This window comes from Xenopus laevis, chromosome 9_10S (assembly GCF_017654675.1).
Source record: "Xenopus laevis strain J_2021 chromosome 9_10S, Xenopus_laevis_v10.1, whole genome shotgun sequence".
NCBI lineage: Eukaryota > Metazoa > Chordata > Amphibia > Anura > Pipidae > Xenopus > Xenopus laevis.
In genome coordinates this window covers 51,228,292-51,244,011 of record NC_054388.1, presented here as the reverse complement: position 1 = coordinate 51,244,011, position 15,720 = coordinate 51,228,292, and the positions used below count along the sequence as shown (strand labels likewise).

At 39.1% G+C, this 15,720-nt stretch overlaps 1 protein-coding gene across 2 annotated transcripts in view; it reads left to right on the top strand.

Moving 5' to 3' along the window:
• The window catches only part of marchf4.S (membrane associated ring-CH-type finger 4 S homeolog), a 45,933-nt gene extending 42,795 nt beyond the window's left edge, over positions 1 to 3,138 (top strand). For both annotated transcript variants that reach the window (XM_018238681.2, XM_041578675.1), the window contains exon 4: positions 1,737 to 3,138. In XM_018238681.2, coding sequence (XP_018094170.1) covers positions 1,737 to 2,098 — 362 coding nt within the window. In that variant the 3' untranslated portion in view covers positions 2,099 to 3,138. The remainder of the gene's footprint in view (positions 1 to 1,736) is intronic.
• The last annotated feature ends 12,582 nt before the right edge of the window (positions 3,139 to 15,720 follow it).

Below are 15,720 nucleotides of genomic sequence, written 5' to 3'. Positions count from 1 at the left end.
TCCTTACTGCATCCTTGTTTTCCTGTGTGCTCAACTTGCCCCACTGTCTCTATCTTACCCTTCTGTTTCCATCTTGCTCCTTCATCTTTCTCTGGGCTTGTTATCTTCTTCTTGCCCTAGTGCTGCCATTTTTGCCTTCTTTCCTCACCTTGTCCTAATGCCTCAATCTTACCCAAATGTTATTATCTTGTCCACCACTATTCCTCATATTTGCAGCTTTTATACGGATGTATTATGTGGCACTGGTGTGTGGTTTGGTGGGACTAAAGGCATTCAGCTTAGTTAGAAAATGTAAATGCACTTTCATAAAGCCTTTCAACACATAGGTTACTTTCAACACAAAATAGTCCTAATTCCGTTATCTTTATTGTGAATTACAAAAAAAAATTGTTTGGGAATATAAGATTGATTAAGACATTTAAAAAGATACTGTATATGCCTTGGGAGCAGAACACGTGCATTTGCCAATGTTTGGTTGAGGAAGGACACTACTTAAGCCTCCAAAAGGAATGACAAATAAAAACTCTTCATGTAACACAGTTGTTCGATATGCTTTAAGTTTGATTGTAAGTTGCACATCGGTGATAGCTCTTCTTTAAAGGAGAACTAAAGCCTAACTAAAGAAGTAGCCAGAAATGTTGTACATTATATTTTGGGCTTCTGTACCAGCCCATGGCAACCATAGCCCTTAAGTAATAAAGATCTGTGTCTCCAATTATACCCCAGTAGCTCCCCATCTTCTTTTCTGCTGATTCACTGACACACAGACAAACCTCTTTTTCTGCTTGATAATTTTTGACGACCCCTAAGCTTAGTTTCTCAACAGCTGCTCAGAGCCCACTGAGCATGTAAGCATCGCAGACACTTTCCAAGATGGTGACCCCCTGTGACAAGTTTGAAGTCCTGGATCACTGCTGCTATTGAGAAACTGAAATTTAAGCTGGTGTAATAAGTTCAGCATATAATATATTACATTTTTAGCTACATTCATGTTTAGGGTTTAGTTCTCCTTTAACACTTCAGTTTATTAATTCCCAGTGTATAAACTTGTTTGACTGTGAATAAATCAAAGCTCTGATCATGTTCCGCCCTCTGTCTCTTCCAGTTTGGTGCTCGCAGAATGCAACAGAGTAAAATCAATATTCAATTTTAAGGCCTGTAATGGAGGGGAAATAAAGACAATGAGCTGCTATTATTTGTACATTTGGCTTATCATCCTGGGATGGCCTCATGAGCATATAATGCACAATCCCATCCAGAGATAATGACACGGATGAATAAGTGGTTTAAAATCTTATATTTATTTATATTCCAATGGAAAATATAATTAAAAACATTTTTTTTTTGCATTTTATAATTAACTTTTTGTCTTGTCCTCCTTGTTTATCTCTCTCTCCATTTGAAGGGTAAGTTAACTGGGATAAATTATTGTTCCATCTCTCCCCATTATTTACCCTGGGACAAATTTGTGTATTTGAATATTTTTGTGCTACTCTCTAAATGAGAGGTTATATTTGATTAACATACTCAACTCTTGTTGATCCAATGGACATTGCCTCTCTCCCAAGCGGCCCTATGTCCAAACCCGCTTATAAACACAGCTCTTGATTAACCACTTGGACAATCTAGACCAATCTCACTGCTTCCAGGACATATGAAGGATTACTTGACCGCACTGGGCATTAAAGTAACCAATCACTATGGTTTATTTTTGGTTTGTTCTTTTCTTGCTTTAGGTTTGATCATTCATGAGGGTCCGTCAGTCTATCGGATATTTAAAAGGTGGCAAGCAGTAAACCAGCAGTGGAAAGTAATGAATTATGACAAGTCTAAAGACCTGGAAGACCAGAGATTAGGAACTAGTCAGAGGACCAACCAACAGACAATATCTAATAATAACAACTCCTCTGTTGGCGGCACAGGCAATATTACCACTCCTGCCGACAGTGGAAACCATACCAATGGCCACACTGGAACTTTATCTGATCACCACTGTGCTTACACCATCTTCCACATTCTAAGCCACTTACGGCCACATGAACAGAGAAGTCAGTCTAATGCTAATAGAGAGTTTGTAATGAGAGTGACAACCGTGTGAGGCGACCAGGAGGCCTTATCTGTAAGGAGCAAGTGCATGATTCTCTGTGCCTTTTTGCCTTAAGGCCTAAGCCTGATCCCCTCGCCAACAGAGAGGCTGCAAAAGCTCAAAAGGTGCAAGGTCCTGACAACAAACCAAGTGCAATACTGACTGTATAGAGAATTCAGACTTATAAGCATGATGATAGATTCAGACACCCAATGGGAAGGTGCCTCCCAAGTACATGTGCCGAGCCAAGATAGAAAAGTAGAGATTGTTGGCCTCAAAGGCTTAGGAGTACAGAAGAGGATTTCGGTGGTACACCCTCTGCCCCTATTCCCTTAACAAAAAACCACCCTCTTGAAGCAGGATTGCTTTTAGCTGGGGCAGGGCCAACAAGGGCAAAACAGATATTGTTGGTCTGTATATCTATATAGGCACCTGAGGGCTGCAAACATAATGTTGCCACCCTAGGCATGGGCTTTTGGGTGCCATATAGAAATAAGGCCATGATTGTGGGCATCTTCCCTTCTTTCACCATATTTTATACCAAATATCCCACTACTCTTGCTACTGAAAACTGCTGAGGGACTTAAAGAGCCTCAACAGTCACCCCTATTTGCAACTCTATAGAAAGCTCTGTCTTGAAGCACAAATATGAATCTCCTAAATTGTTCTATGAAGGAGCCAAACCATCCTGTCCCCCAAGAATCTGTATCCAGCTCAATTGACCCAAGGTAATAATTCTGCACCCCGATCTCCATTAGAGTAACAAATTACTATCAGGGTTCGACAAACTCACTTCCTTTTAGAGTTTGCTAAAAGCACGATGAGAGTGTGATCGTTTTAAAACATGATCATATTCTTTATTGTGTGGGGATAGAAATGCAATGTTAAGATTTACTGAGCCTTCAGTTGATTTCAGCTTTTTTCAAAATGAAAATATTGTTCTCTGAATGAAAGGCAAAGGAATTTATTGGAAAACACCTACAACTAATTAAAACAAACGATCAAGGGCAACAGTTCAGCAACATTTCAATAAAGATTTTGTTAGAATTTGACCCTCTCTTTTTCTTCATTTGAATAGTTTCTGCATCAGGCGATAAAGTCCCCTCTTTCCCCCTGTGGCGAGAGATAGGCAAGATGGCATAAACATAAAAGCGTGAAGGAGAAGAGGAAGGTAGAGAATGAAAGCAGAAGACAAGACAGGTTAAAAATGATAGAAGAAAAATGGGAGCGACATGGGTAATGGAGACAGGAGAAGAATTGATAGAATTTGTCTTGATCTATAAATTCTTAGAACTATAGCAAGATCACTGACACAGCAACATTTTCATATCAGTCTGATTTTAAGAGAGCCCTGAAGAGATGTTGGACCAAAAACTGGACCAACAATCCAACATTCAAATTTGAAAACCCATGGTTTTGGTACTGATATTTTAAATGAGAATAGAAACAATTGTCTCTTTGCATCCCAAAATCCTTTGCTTCAGACTATTCCTTCTGGAGCTGGTAAATTGTTTGAAGAAGATACCAGGAAGAATGAATAGGAGAAATCCAGATCTTTCGCCTTAGAAAGGTTAAAGAAATTGGTCATATTTCTTATTCAGGTTATACTGGGTACTATTCCATCAGGATTGGCTAACATATATACAAATATACAACATCATAACATGCAACTAATATATTAATATATTTCTGAGGTCAGAAACAAGCTGATAGAAAAAGAGAATTAGACTTGGCCTAGCATAACTACACCTTTAATGCTAAGAAATGATAGGTGAGTATTTTACCCTCCAACATTATAACTCCTTTATAAGAATATTAAAAAAACAGAAGAGTGAGGGGTTGGTTAAGTGTAAGAGAGGAAAGGCACAACTATAACTAAATGTAGAGTACATCTATGAAGAGATCAGCTTGTAGAACAGCAACTTCTATTTGTAATTTATATTCCAATTTCAATATAAAACACTTTTGTAGAACCTATTAGTGGTGTTACCCTACTGTCTCCATTGTCTCCTACTTTGTACATCTTCTACTAGTGTCTCTATCTTGTTCTTTTGCCTCCCTGGCAGAGGTCCCCAACCTTTTTTACCAGTGAGCCACATTTAGCGGCTCACCCAAAAAAGTGGGGGGGGCAAAACAAGCATGAAGAAAGTCCCGGGAGATGCCAAATAAGGGCTGTGATTGTCTATTTAGTTGTCTGTCTATATGGACTGGCAGGCTACAGGAAACTCCTTGAGAGTACACCTTGTTTTATGCAATTACAGCTTGCCTCCAAGCCTGGAATTTTAAAAAAAATAAAAAAGCTCCTGCTTTGAGGCCACTGAGATCAACATCCAAGGGGTTGGAGGGCAGCATGTTGCTCACGAGTCACTGGTTGGGGATCACTGGCCTACAGTCTTCATCTTGTCTTAGGGCTCTTCCACACAAGTGTTCTGGGCTGTGCTCCCCTGCGTTCTGTTTAAAGCCATTCCACCTGTGTTCAACACTTACCTCCGTTGTCGTGTGAACAGAACCATAGGTAAGATATGAGGGTGTCTGGGCCTGTGCTCCCCTGCAGTCAAACGGCTTTAAACAGAGGGGATCGCAAAACTCTTGTGTGGAAGAGCCCTTACTGATTCCATCTAATCCTACAGTTTCCCTTGCATTCTTCTGTTTCCACCTTGCCCTACTCTTATCATGTTGAACTCTAAATCTACTTTCTTCCAACCTACACTTGTGTGAAGATCAGGGGAGCCCATGTCTCATAAATGGTGTTACTCACTATACTGACAATTACTCAGTCATGCCATTTGGGATGTATGTTCTTTATGCCCCTTCTCTGAACAGACGGCTATTATATTCCCTAACAAAGGGAACCATATTGTAGCATTTGATATTTTATATGCCAATTTCTTTCTAATATCCTCATGTTGAGTTTTAGTTGTACAGACTTGAAAAGCACATCTAAGGCATATATAATTCATGTACAGGGGGAATGAAAGGAAGAAACGAATGGGAATTCATCTGCCTTAAATATCAGGCTTTACATAAACTAACAAGCTGTTGGATACAAGCACTCGCTGTGACCCGCATTCTGAAAATTCCACAACTTCCTCCTTCATAATTGTGTGTACACAATAAATAAAAAAGTATTTATATAGGCTTTGCAATTTAATAACTATAAAAGATCCCTATATAGCTCAGCCTGCAGCCTTTATATGGTCCCAAAACCCCTCAGTTCTAATATCCTTATAATTCACAGTAGGGGTACATTATAGGGATGCAGCGAATCCAGGGTTCGGTTTGGGATTTGGCCAGGATTCGGCCTTTTTCAACAGGATTCTGCCTTATCCTTGTGCCTGGCTGAACCGAATCCTAATTTGCATATGGGCCGGGTAGTGAAATCACGCGACTTTTTAATCACAAAATAATTTTTTTCCACTTTTTCCTTTCCTGCCCCTAATTTGCATATGAAAATTAGGATTTGGATTAGGTTTGGTATTCGCCAAATCTTTCACCAAGGATTTGGGGATTCGGCTGAATCCCAAATAGTGGATTTGGTGCATCCCTAGTACATTATCCCTTATAAAACATGAGTGATACTCAGGGCTCCCTATATAACTCATCCTGCATCCTTGTGCCTTTATATGGTCACAGAACTGGTTCTCCTCTCTATAATCTTGGTATATTATCCCTTACAATGCTGCGTGCGAGGCTGTAACTGATGTGCTCGGCTGGTGCTTTCACGGATCATTGGCTGTTCATATCTAATGGAGTAGAACCAGTACACTGATCTGTTCCACATCAACACATTCAGTAAATATCATACCTGACTGCACTGGAAGAGGAGAGAAAGGTCTCCGGGGGTCAATATATTTCAAGTGTTTATTTTCTTATTTTTATTCTTTATCAAGAATGAAGTGGTTGTTGAGAGGATTGAGAGAGGATAACTGTTGGCATGGGGAATGACATGATAAACAGGGGCAGAACACGGGGCCAGCGTATAGGTGAATCAGTGAAGGCAAAACACACCTAGATATAACAAGCCACATATAAAAAATATCAGGCAATGTGTCACTGATTAATGAAGGTTGTCACACAGGATTGTTGCTTATTTTCAATTCAATACTGAAATGTATCAAGCTATAAGTGCATTATTATCCCACTCTCACACACATGGTGGTCCCCTGGTAGAACATTTCCATTAATGGTACAGACAATGGGTTCCCTACCCTGATCATTGCCCGTGTTTCATTTCAGGCTCATTAAAAAATGCATAGAGAAGAGCGATTCCGCACACCAGGCCGTTTTAGTTAAAATAGAAAATCTTTATTCGACCATGTTTAAAAATACGCGCTGTAGTTTCAGCTTGACGCGTTTCGGGCTCAGCTGCCCTTAATCATAAGCATAAAAGAGAAGGTGAAAATCCCAACTTAAATAGCTAGTATACACAGTGACCTCTAATGGCCAAAAATAGGTAATAGATTACAAAGTGCATAAAAAAGTATCCATTAAGTGAAACATGAAACAATTGTGATACATACAGTAATACATTATGATTAGCCACTTAAACTGTTTAGATAAAGTAAGAAATATCAAATCTTGTATTTAATCCATCTGGATTGCGTGTGTGTAAAGTTAAAATCCAAAAAACTTCACGGTTATTTAAAGAGAGAAGTGGATCACCACCCCTTATAGGCATGGGTACTCTTTCAATTATTTTTACCCCTAAGTCCTGTATACCCCGTTTACTGCAGGATTTAAAATGTTTACCAATAGGGGATTTGATATCGCCTTTTTCTATAGCAAGTAAATGTTCTCTTATCCTGTCTTTAAGAGGGCGGGTTGTGCGTCCAACATATTGTTTCTTACAGGACTTACATTCAAGTAGATACACAACCCTATTACTGCAACAATTATTATAAGTATGGTTGCTAAACACTTTCCCTGTAACATTTGATTTAAAATCTGTACTTATTGAAATAACCGTGCATGTTTTACAGGGATGTTTTCCACATTTATAGGTACCCTTCGTTGTTAACCAAGTATTGGACAAAGGGGAACCTTGACTACAAATCATGCTTGGTGAAAGTCTGGTTCCCAGAGTAGGAGATCGTCTCGAGATCATTTTAATTTGGCCATCATCGAGCACTCTCTTCATAGTAGGATCATTAAACAAAACCGGAATATGTCTACGTACAATTTTGCATATGTCATTAAATTCCATGCTATATTGTGTACTAAAATAAATCGGAGTCTCATTGTTATTCTTGTTTTCGGATAATGGGGTGTTTATCTTCTCAACACTCATATCTTTATTTTTATTTTTGTTTTTATCTCTATTCTCATTTTCATTTTTGAGAAGGAGGTTGTGTCTATCCCTATTTCGAGCCTTCTGATATGCTATTTCTACCAAATTTGGAGGATAGCCTCTATCGATTAGTTTCTTTTTTAATATTAACGACTGCTCATCAAAAAACTGAAGTGTTGAACAGTTCCGTCTGAAACGTAAAAATTGGCTAAAGGGAATGCTGGTCTTAGTGTGGCTGGGATGACAACTGTCGGCCCTAAGAATGGTATTACCCGCTGTGGGTTTGATAAAGACTTTGGATTCAATCCTACCTGTAGTTGGTAGTCCAATTAGTAAAGTATCCAAAAATTCAATATGAGTAGAATTTTGGTTCATTGTAAACGTCAAATTGAAGGAATTAGTATTGAGGTAATCCAGAAACATGGTAAGTCTAGTGGGTGACCCACACCAAATAAATATGAGGTCATCTATGTAGCGACCATACCAAATAATGGAGTCACTGAAAGGGTTGCTGTCACCAAAAACATGGATTCTCTCCCACCAACCCATGTATAAATTCGCATAGGAAGGTGAGAAAGCAGCACCCATCGCCGCTCCCCGCCTTTGGAGATAGTAAGACCCATCAAAGTAAAAATAATTATGGGTTAACAAAAATTCCAAAGCCATAATCAAAAAAACTAAACAATCCTGGGAATAAATTTCAGATTTGGCAAGAATGTGATTGATGCATTCCAGCCCCTTGGCATGGGGGATGGATGAATACAGTGATTGAACATCCATAGTAACCCATGTATAGTCATTAGACCATTTTATGTCTTTAAGAATTGATAACAAATGACCTGTGTCTTTAAGGTAAGATTTCAAATTCTTTACAATGGGCTGGAAGCATTTATCAATCCAAATCGAGAGACCTTCATTTAAGGAACCAATGCTGGAAACAATGGCCCTTCAATGGACGTTTTCCAGGATCTTATAGAACAAGACCTGTGGAAACTATCCAAATTTAAAACCAGAAACAAAAATGGGATGATTAATTTTAGCCCCCAGGATAAATGCATATTGAAACAACTTCATGACAATTCTAACATCACCATACGCCAAGCAGACAAGGGTGGGGCTGTGGTAGTATTAAATACTGTTGACTACATTTCTGAGGCGTTACGCCAGCTCTCGGATTCAGACACATATTTAAAATTAACAACAAACCCAATTGAATGTTTCCAATCGGAGCTTGTTGCCCTAATTAATTTTGGAACATCAATGGGAGTGATTAATACTAAAGATGTATCTTTTTTGATTCGAGACTTTCCTATCACCCCAATCTTTCACCATTTGCCTAAGATTCATAAGTCTATGACCCGTCCACAGGGCAGACCCATTGTTTCCAGCATTGGTTCCTTAAATGAAGGTCTTTTGATTTGGATTGATAAATGCTTCCAGCCCATTGTAAAGAATTTGAAATCTTACCTTAAAGACACAGGTCATTTGTTATCAATTCTTAAAGACATAAAATGGTCTAATGACTATACATGGGTTACTATGGATGTTCAATCACTGTATTCATCCATCCCCCATGCCAAGGGGCTGGAATGCATCAATCACATTCTTGCCAAATCTGAAATTTATTCCCAGGATTGTTTAGTTTTTTTGATTATGGCTTTGGAATTTTTGTTAACCCATAATTATTTTTACTTTGATGGGTCTTACTATCTCCAAAGGCGGGGAGCGGCGATGGGTGCTGCTTTCTCACCTTCCTATGCGAATTTATACATGGGTTGGTGGGAGAGAATCCATGTTTTTGGTGACAGCAACCCTTTCAGTGACTCCATTATTTGGTATGGTCGCTACATAGATGACCTCATATTTATTTGGTGTGGGTCACCCACTAGATTTACCATGTTTCTGGATTACCTCAATACTAATTCCTTCAATTTGACGTTTACAATGAACCAAAATTCTACTCATATTGAATTTTTGGATACTTTACTAATTGGACTACCAACTACAGGTAGGATTGAATCCAAAGTCTTTATCAAACCCACAGCGGGTAATACCATTCTTAGGGCCGACAGTTGTCATCCCAGCCACACTAAGACCAGCATTCCCTTTAGCCAATTTTTACGTTTCAGACGGAACTGTTCAACACTTCAGTTTTTGATGAGCAGTCGTTAATATTAAAAAAGAAACTAATCGATAGAGGCTATCCTCCAAATTTGGTAGAAATAGCATATCAGAAGGCTCGAAATAGGGATAGACACAACCTCCTTCTCAAAAATGAAAATGAGAATAGAGATAAAAATAAAAATAAAAATAAAGATATGAGTGTTGAGAAGATAAACACCCCATTATCCGAAAACAAGAATAACAATGAGACTCCGATTTATTTTAGTACACAATATAGCATGGAATTTAATGACATATGCAAAATTGTACGTAGACATATTCCGGTTTTGTTTAATGATCCTACTATGAAGAGAGTGCTCGATGATGGCCAAATTAAAATGATCTCGAGACGATCTCCTACTCTGGGAACCAGACTTTCACCAAGCATGATTTGTAGTCAAGGTTCCCCTTTGTCCAATACTTGGTTAACAACGAAGGGTACCTATAAATGTGGAAAACATCCCTGTAAAACATGCACGGTTATTTCAATAAGTACAGATTTTAAATCAAATGTTACAGGGAAAGTGTTTAGCAACCATACTTATAATAATTGTTGCAGTAATAGGGTTGTGTATCTACTTGAATGTAAGTCCTGTAAGAAACAATATGTTGGACGCACAACCCGCCCTCTTAAAGACAGGATAAGAGAACATTTACTTGCTATAGAAAAAGGCGATATCAAATCCCCTATTGGTAAACATTTTAAATCCTGCAGTAAACGGGGTATACAGGACTTAGGGGTAAAAATAATTGAAAGAGTACCCATGCCTATAAGGGGTGGTGATCCACTTCTCTCTTTAAATAACCGTGAAGTTTTTTGGATTTTAACTTTACACACACGCAATCCAGATGGATTAAATACAAGATTTGATATTTCTTACTTTATCTAAACAGTTTAAGTGGCTAATCATAATGTATTACTGTATGTATCACAATTGTTTCATGTTTCACTTAATGGATACTTTTTTATGCACTTTGTAATCTATTACCTATTTTTGGCCATTAGAGGTCACTGTGTATACTAGCTATTTAAGTTGGGATTTTCACCTTCTCTTTTATGCTTATGATTAAGGGCAGCTGAGCCCGAAACGCGTCAAGCTGAAACTACAGCGTGTATTTTTAAACATGGTCGAATAAAGATTTTCTATTTTAACTAAAACGGCCTGGTGTGCGGAATCGCTCTTCTCTATTTATCTTCACTCTCTACGGCGTGGGACGCCGAAGTTCCAGCACCCAGATCCGGATTCATTGTGCCCGGCTACCTTTGATCAACTTGCGGTGAGTCGGAGCGGTTTTGCTCTCTCTATTTGTCATTAAAAAATGCACAGAGTATGCCGCACAGTCTCCCGCTGGTGACAGGCAGGTTAGTACAAGGGATTGATATACAGAGATGACAGATTCTTTCCTCGCTGTTAATGCAGGTTATGAATGGCACAGTAAGTGGCAATATAGCTGATAATACTGGGCGCTTCATAGGTGCACGCTCGCCTGTTTTATTTATTATTATGTATTCTTTCCTAATCCTTTCAAAGAGGATGTAAACCCAAAAATTATCTTTTGTCTAATAAAAGGAAATGTAATTCTCAGCAATTTGCCTATATATATATTCATCAAAATAATTGTCAGTGGTTTTAAAGATATTTGTGAATGTAATAGCTATTGAAAGCAGTGTCTGTCTGGCTGTTTACATTCTCTGCACTGCTGGTTCTGTCTCCTGAAAAAGGTTCACTAGTCAGAGCCAGGGAACAGATAGGGACAGGCAGACACTTTCCGTTAAGCCGAAATCTAATAACTCTGTGGGGTTCCTATCATACCCGCTCTGTGCATTTTGTGAGGAATATAATACTATAGCATTGAGCTGAAAATATTCATGAGCTAATGTAATCGTCGGAGGTTGTGAATTAATCAGCTTTAAGGTAATAAAACCCCCTCATTGTTCAATTTTATGTTTATATATACCCCCTCCCTGTGTGATGCATCTTCGTTCAGGCGTGATTAGACACGAGCATGGCCGCCGGCAGATCAATAAAAAAAGCAAATGTTCCAACTTCCCCTTTGTCTATTGCCATTTATTCTCCAGCTTTGTTTGATGTATCACTAACACAGACATTTTTGGGGATAAAAAATATATATATATATATATATATATATATATATATATATATATATATATATATATATATATTATTTATTTTCTCAAGGTTACAAGATTTGTAAGTAAAATATTCTCTATATTTCTTTCAAAGCAACTATGCTTTGGCATAGCTTAAACTAGAACTGAAACCTAAACACATATTGTGCCAAGAAATGCGGTATATACCATATATTGAATATTGGGAAAGGTTCTGGCAAGTCATTATTCTTTTATAAATTCTGTATGAAGAGAGAGGATATGTGGTACATACTGAATATGGCAAGGTTACTTTCTATAGACTCAGAAAAGCTAACAACAGGCACCTATACAATGCACATTTTATTCATGCTTTCTCTGGCTGAGGACTTGGCTGGCACAAGCTGTTTCCTTTTGATTTATTAAAGGAAAAGTAAAGTGGGGAAAAGCCAAAGGATTCATCATCCAAACCTTCTGCCTGTTAGTGAGACTGAATCCTTGAGAGAACTAATGGTATAAATAATAATATGACACAGACAGAAGGATAGAAACTCTAGGAAATGTTAAGTTTTCATAGAATGAATTCTAAAAAGAAGGGCAAAACATGATCCATTAATAATTATGTGTTAATCTGGTATAAATATTGGGAAAGTGTTTCTTGCTCTTGAATAAAGATTGACAGATGAATGTACCATTTTTCCACTGACAGCAAAATACACCCCTTTTATATAAAAGAAACAGCCGCAGTCCCTTCCCAGAGACTGTTATCCCACTTCTACTATAGACACCATCTCTCCCTACTATATATGTTATTCCACAGCCGCAGTCCCTTCCCAGAGACTATTATCCCACTGTTACTATAGACACCATCTCTCCCTACTATAACTGCTATTCCACAGCCGCAGTCCCTTCCCAGAGACTATTATCCCACTGTTACTATAGACACCATCTCTCCCTACTATAACTGCTATTCCACAGCCGCAGTCCCTTCCCAGAGACTATTATCCCCACTGCTATTATACACACCATCTCTCCCTACTATATATGTTATGCCACAGCCACAGTCCCTTCCAAGGGGCAAATTTACTAAAGGGCAAAGTGAATAATGCTGACGAAAATTCGGTACTTTGCCGATCTTCTAATGGGTGCGGGTGTAAACTTCGCTAGTGAAGGAGACTGACACTGGCGCTCATTCGCACTCAATCGCCAGGCGAAGTTGCGCTCTGGCGAAGGGAGGTAACTGCACAAATTCAAGAAGATGCGGATTTTACTGAACGTTACCTCTTGCGCCAAACTTACCTTTGCCACCTCAGACCAGGCTGCAATAGAGTAGAAAGGACTTCCTCAAAATTTTGTTGAAAATTTTTCTAAGTCCCAAAAAACGCTGGCGTCTTTTCCTTTTTTCAGGGTGATAGGCTGCAAAAGAGTGTAAATTTTTTTGGGGGTAACCTTCCCCCCTACATTTCCTAATTTATGGCACATAAACTAAACACCAGGCTCATGTGTAGGGCATTATAACAACGCTATTTTCTTTTATTGAGCTTCCCTGGGCTTGTGTAATGTAATGTATTTGCTGAAACATATACGTCCATTCAACTTTAACTTCCTGCCGTATGCAAATAAGCCAACGCTAGCGCAACTTCGCTCTGCTTGCCGAATTACCCCTAGTGCAACTTCGCCAGTGTTCGGCACCCTGGACACAAGTTCAGTGAATTAGCGTTGTCTGAGCGAATTTTCGCCTGGCAAAGTGTTGCGCTGCCTGCGAAGCTGTCGCTGGCGAATTTCCGGTGCTTAGTAAATTTGCCCCCAAAAGACTATTATCCCACTGCTACTATAGACACCATCTGTCCCTACTATTAGTGATGGGCATATTTCTTCTGCAAAATTCGAAAAATTTGCAAAACGGTGAAAAATTCACGGAAAAATCGTGAAATCTGAATGTTTCACGAAAAAATCATGAAAATCTGAATTTTTTTACGAAATTTTCAAAAATTGGAAATTGACGCCCGTGCCCAAGCTGACGCTGGTGTTAAAGTCAATGGGCATCCGAATAGTTTTGATGCGTGATCGACTTTTCAGATGCGCTCCCAAATAAATTTTGACCACCGGCAAATTTTTGCAGGAGATTCGCGAATTTATTCGCCGGCGGCGAAACGCGGAAGTTCCCCACTAATTAGTGACAGGCCCTACTATACCTGCTATCCCACAGTCACAGCCCCTTCCCAGAGACTATTATCCCACTGCTACTATAGGCACCATCTCTCCCTACTATACCTGCTATCTCACAGTCACAGTCCCTTCCCAAAGGCTATTATCCCACTGCTACTATAGGCACCATCTCTCCCTACTATACCTGCTATCCCACAGTCCTTCCCAGAGACTATTATCCCACTGATACTATAGGCACCATCTCTCCCTACTATACCTGCTATCCCACAGCCACAGTCCCTTCCCAGAGGCTATTATCCCACTTTTACTATAGGCACCATTTCTCCCTACTATACCTGCTATCCCACAGTCCCTTCCCTGAGACTATTATCCCACTTCTACTATAGGCACCATCTCCTTTGCACCACCCATTCTACTTGCTGGCAATGCTCAGTGCCCAGGGGCTCAGGAGAACCAATAAGGTTCTTCTATCTTAGTAGTATGCAGCACCATGAGTACTGATGGTGCAAGTAGGACATCACTTTTTGGTATATGTGTCACCTACTTTAGATTTGTCTTCAGGCTTTTATACCATCCTCTGTACAAGCCATGAAGCACCCTGATATCACTGTAATTGCAGCATGGGAACACAGCGAGTTATCAGTGGAATATCTGTATTTGCCCCCATATAACCCCTATACCTTAGATGTTCAACAGCCCAAAATGTACAATTTCCATTCCTCCAATCTCTTTTATAAAATACCTATGATTTATTTTACAGGAGACATGAAAAATTCCTAAGCATAAAATGTTTCCATAAAGCATTTAGTGTATAGGCTGCTGGATACATTTGATTTGTGAGTAAACTGCCGATGTATATTCTCTTCAAAACAAAAGCCTCGCACAGATAAATCCAATTTATATTCCTCATCAGAGTGTCGTTTTCATTTACATTTATATATCAGGAAAAAGCACTTTCCCAAACAAAACTCTTAAATCTCTGTGCCTTGCAGTGATAAATTGATATGCTCTCAGAAGCACCACGGTTTATCGGTTAAAAACTATCTCTGCAAGCAAATCAGCGCACCTGCCGTCACCTTGGACTGCCACAAGATTGACTTCTCAGTGTAAAAAATTAATTGTAATCAAGCATATTTAGCATCCAAACAACTGGTAACTGCTTTGTACATAATGGCAAAGAATTTCTGAGTAACTTCACAATATACAGTCATTACATATTGTCACTGAGTTTATAGTATATGTAAATAGTACGGCTATTGGAAGTAGTGTCTGTTTCTGTTCTCTGCTTCTGACTCTTTAAACAACGTAGGAGGTTGCTGTGCCTCTTCCAGGTCTGTTAATCAGCTGCTTTTTACTACATAGTTTCAGGAGTCAAAACCAGAACAGAAAGGGACAAACAATATTCCTGGGGTTTGCATTTGATTGTGATCAGGGCTCTTACATTCAAACTACTTAGGGAAGTTGTTTACTACACCCCTACAAAAGGTTATGCTAAAATGGCATAATACAGAATTTTTTTAATCAAAAACTTAAAATAGCTACTGTAGGTCTTACACATAGAAGTACCCAGAGCTGTCTTAAGTGGTCTAGAGGGAACTGACTGCATATAGTGTAGCAGTTATAGGTAATAAATGTGGTGGATAGTGGGTATGACAAGATGGAGACAGTAGGACAAGATGGAGATAGTTAGTCTAGATGAGCACAGTAGGACAAGATGGAGACAGTAGGACAAGATGAAGACAGTGAGACAAGATGGAGACAGTAGGACAAGATGGAGATAGTAGAACAGATGAAGACAGTAGGGCAAGATGAAGACAGTAGGGCAATATGGAGACAGTAGGACAAGATGGAGACAGTGGGACAAGATGATGACAGTAGGGCAAGATGGAGACAGTAGGACAATAT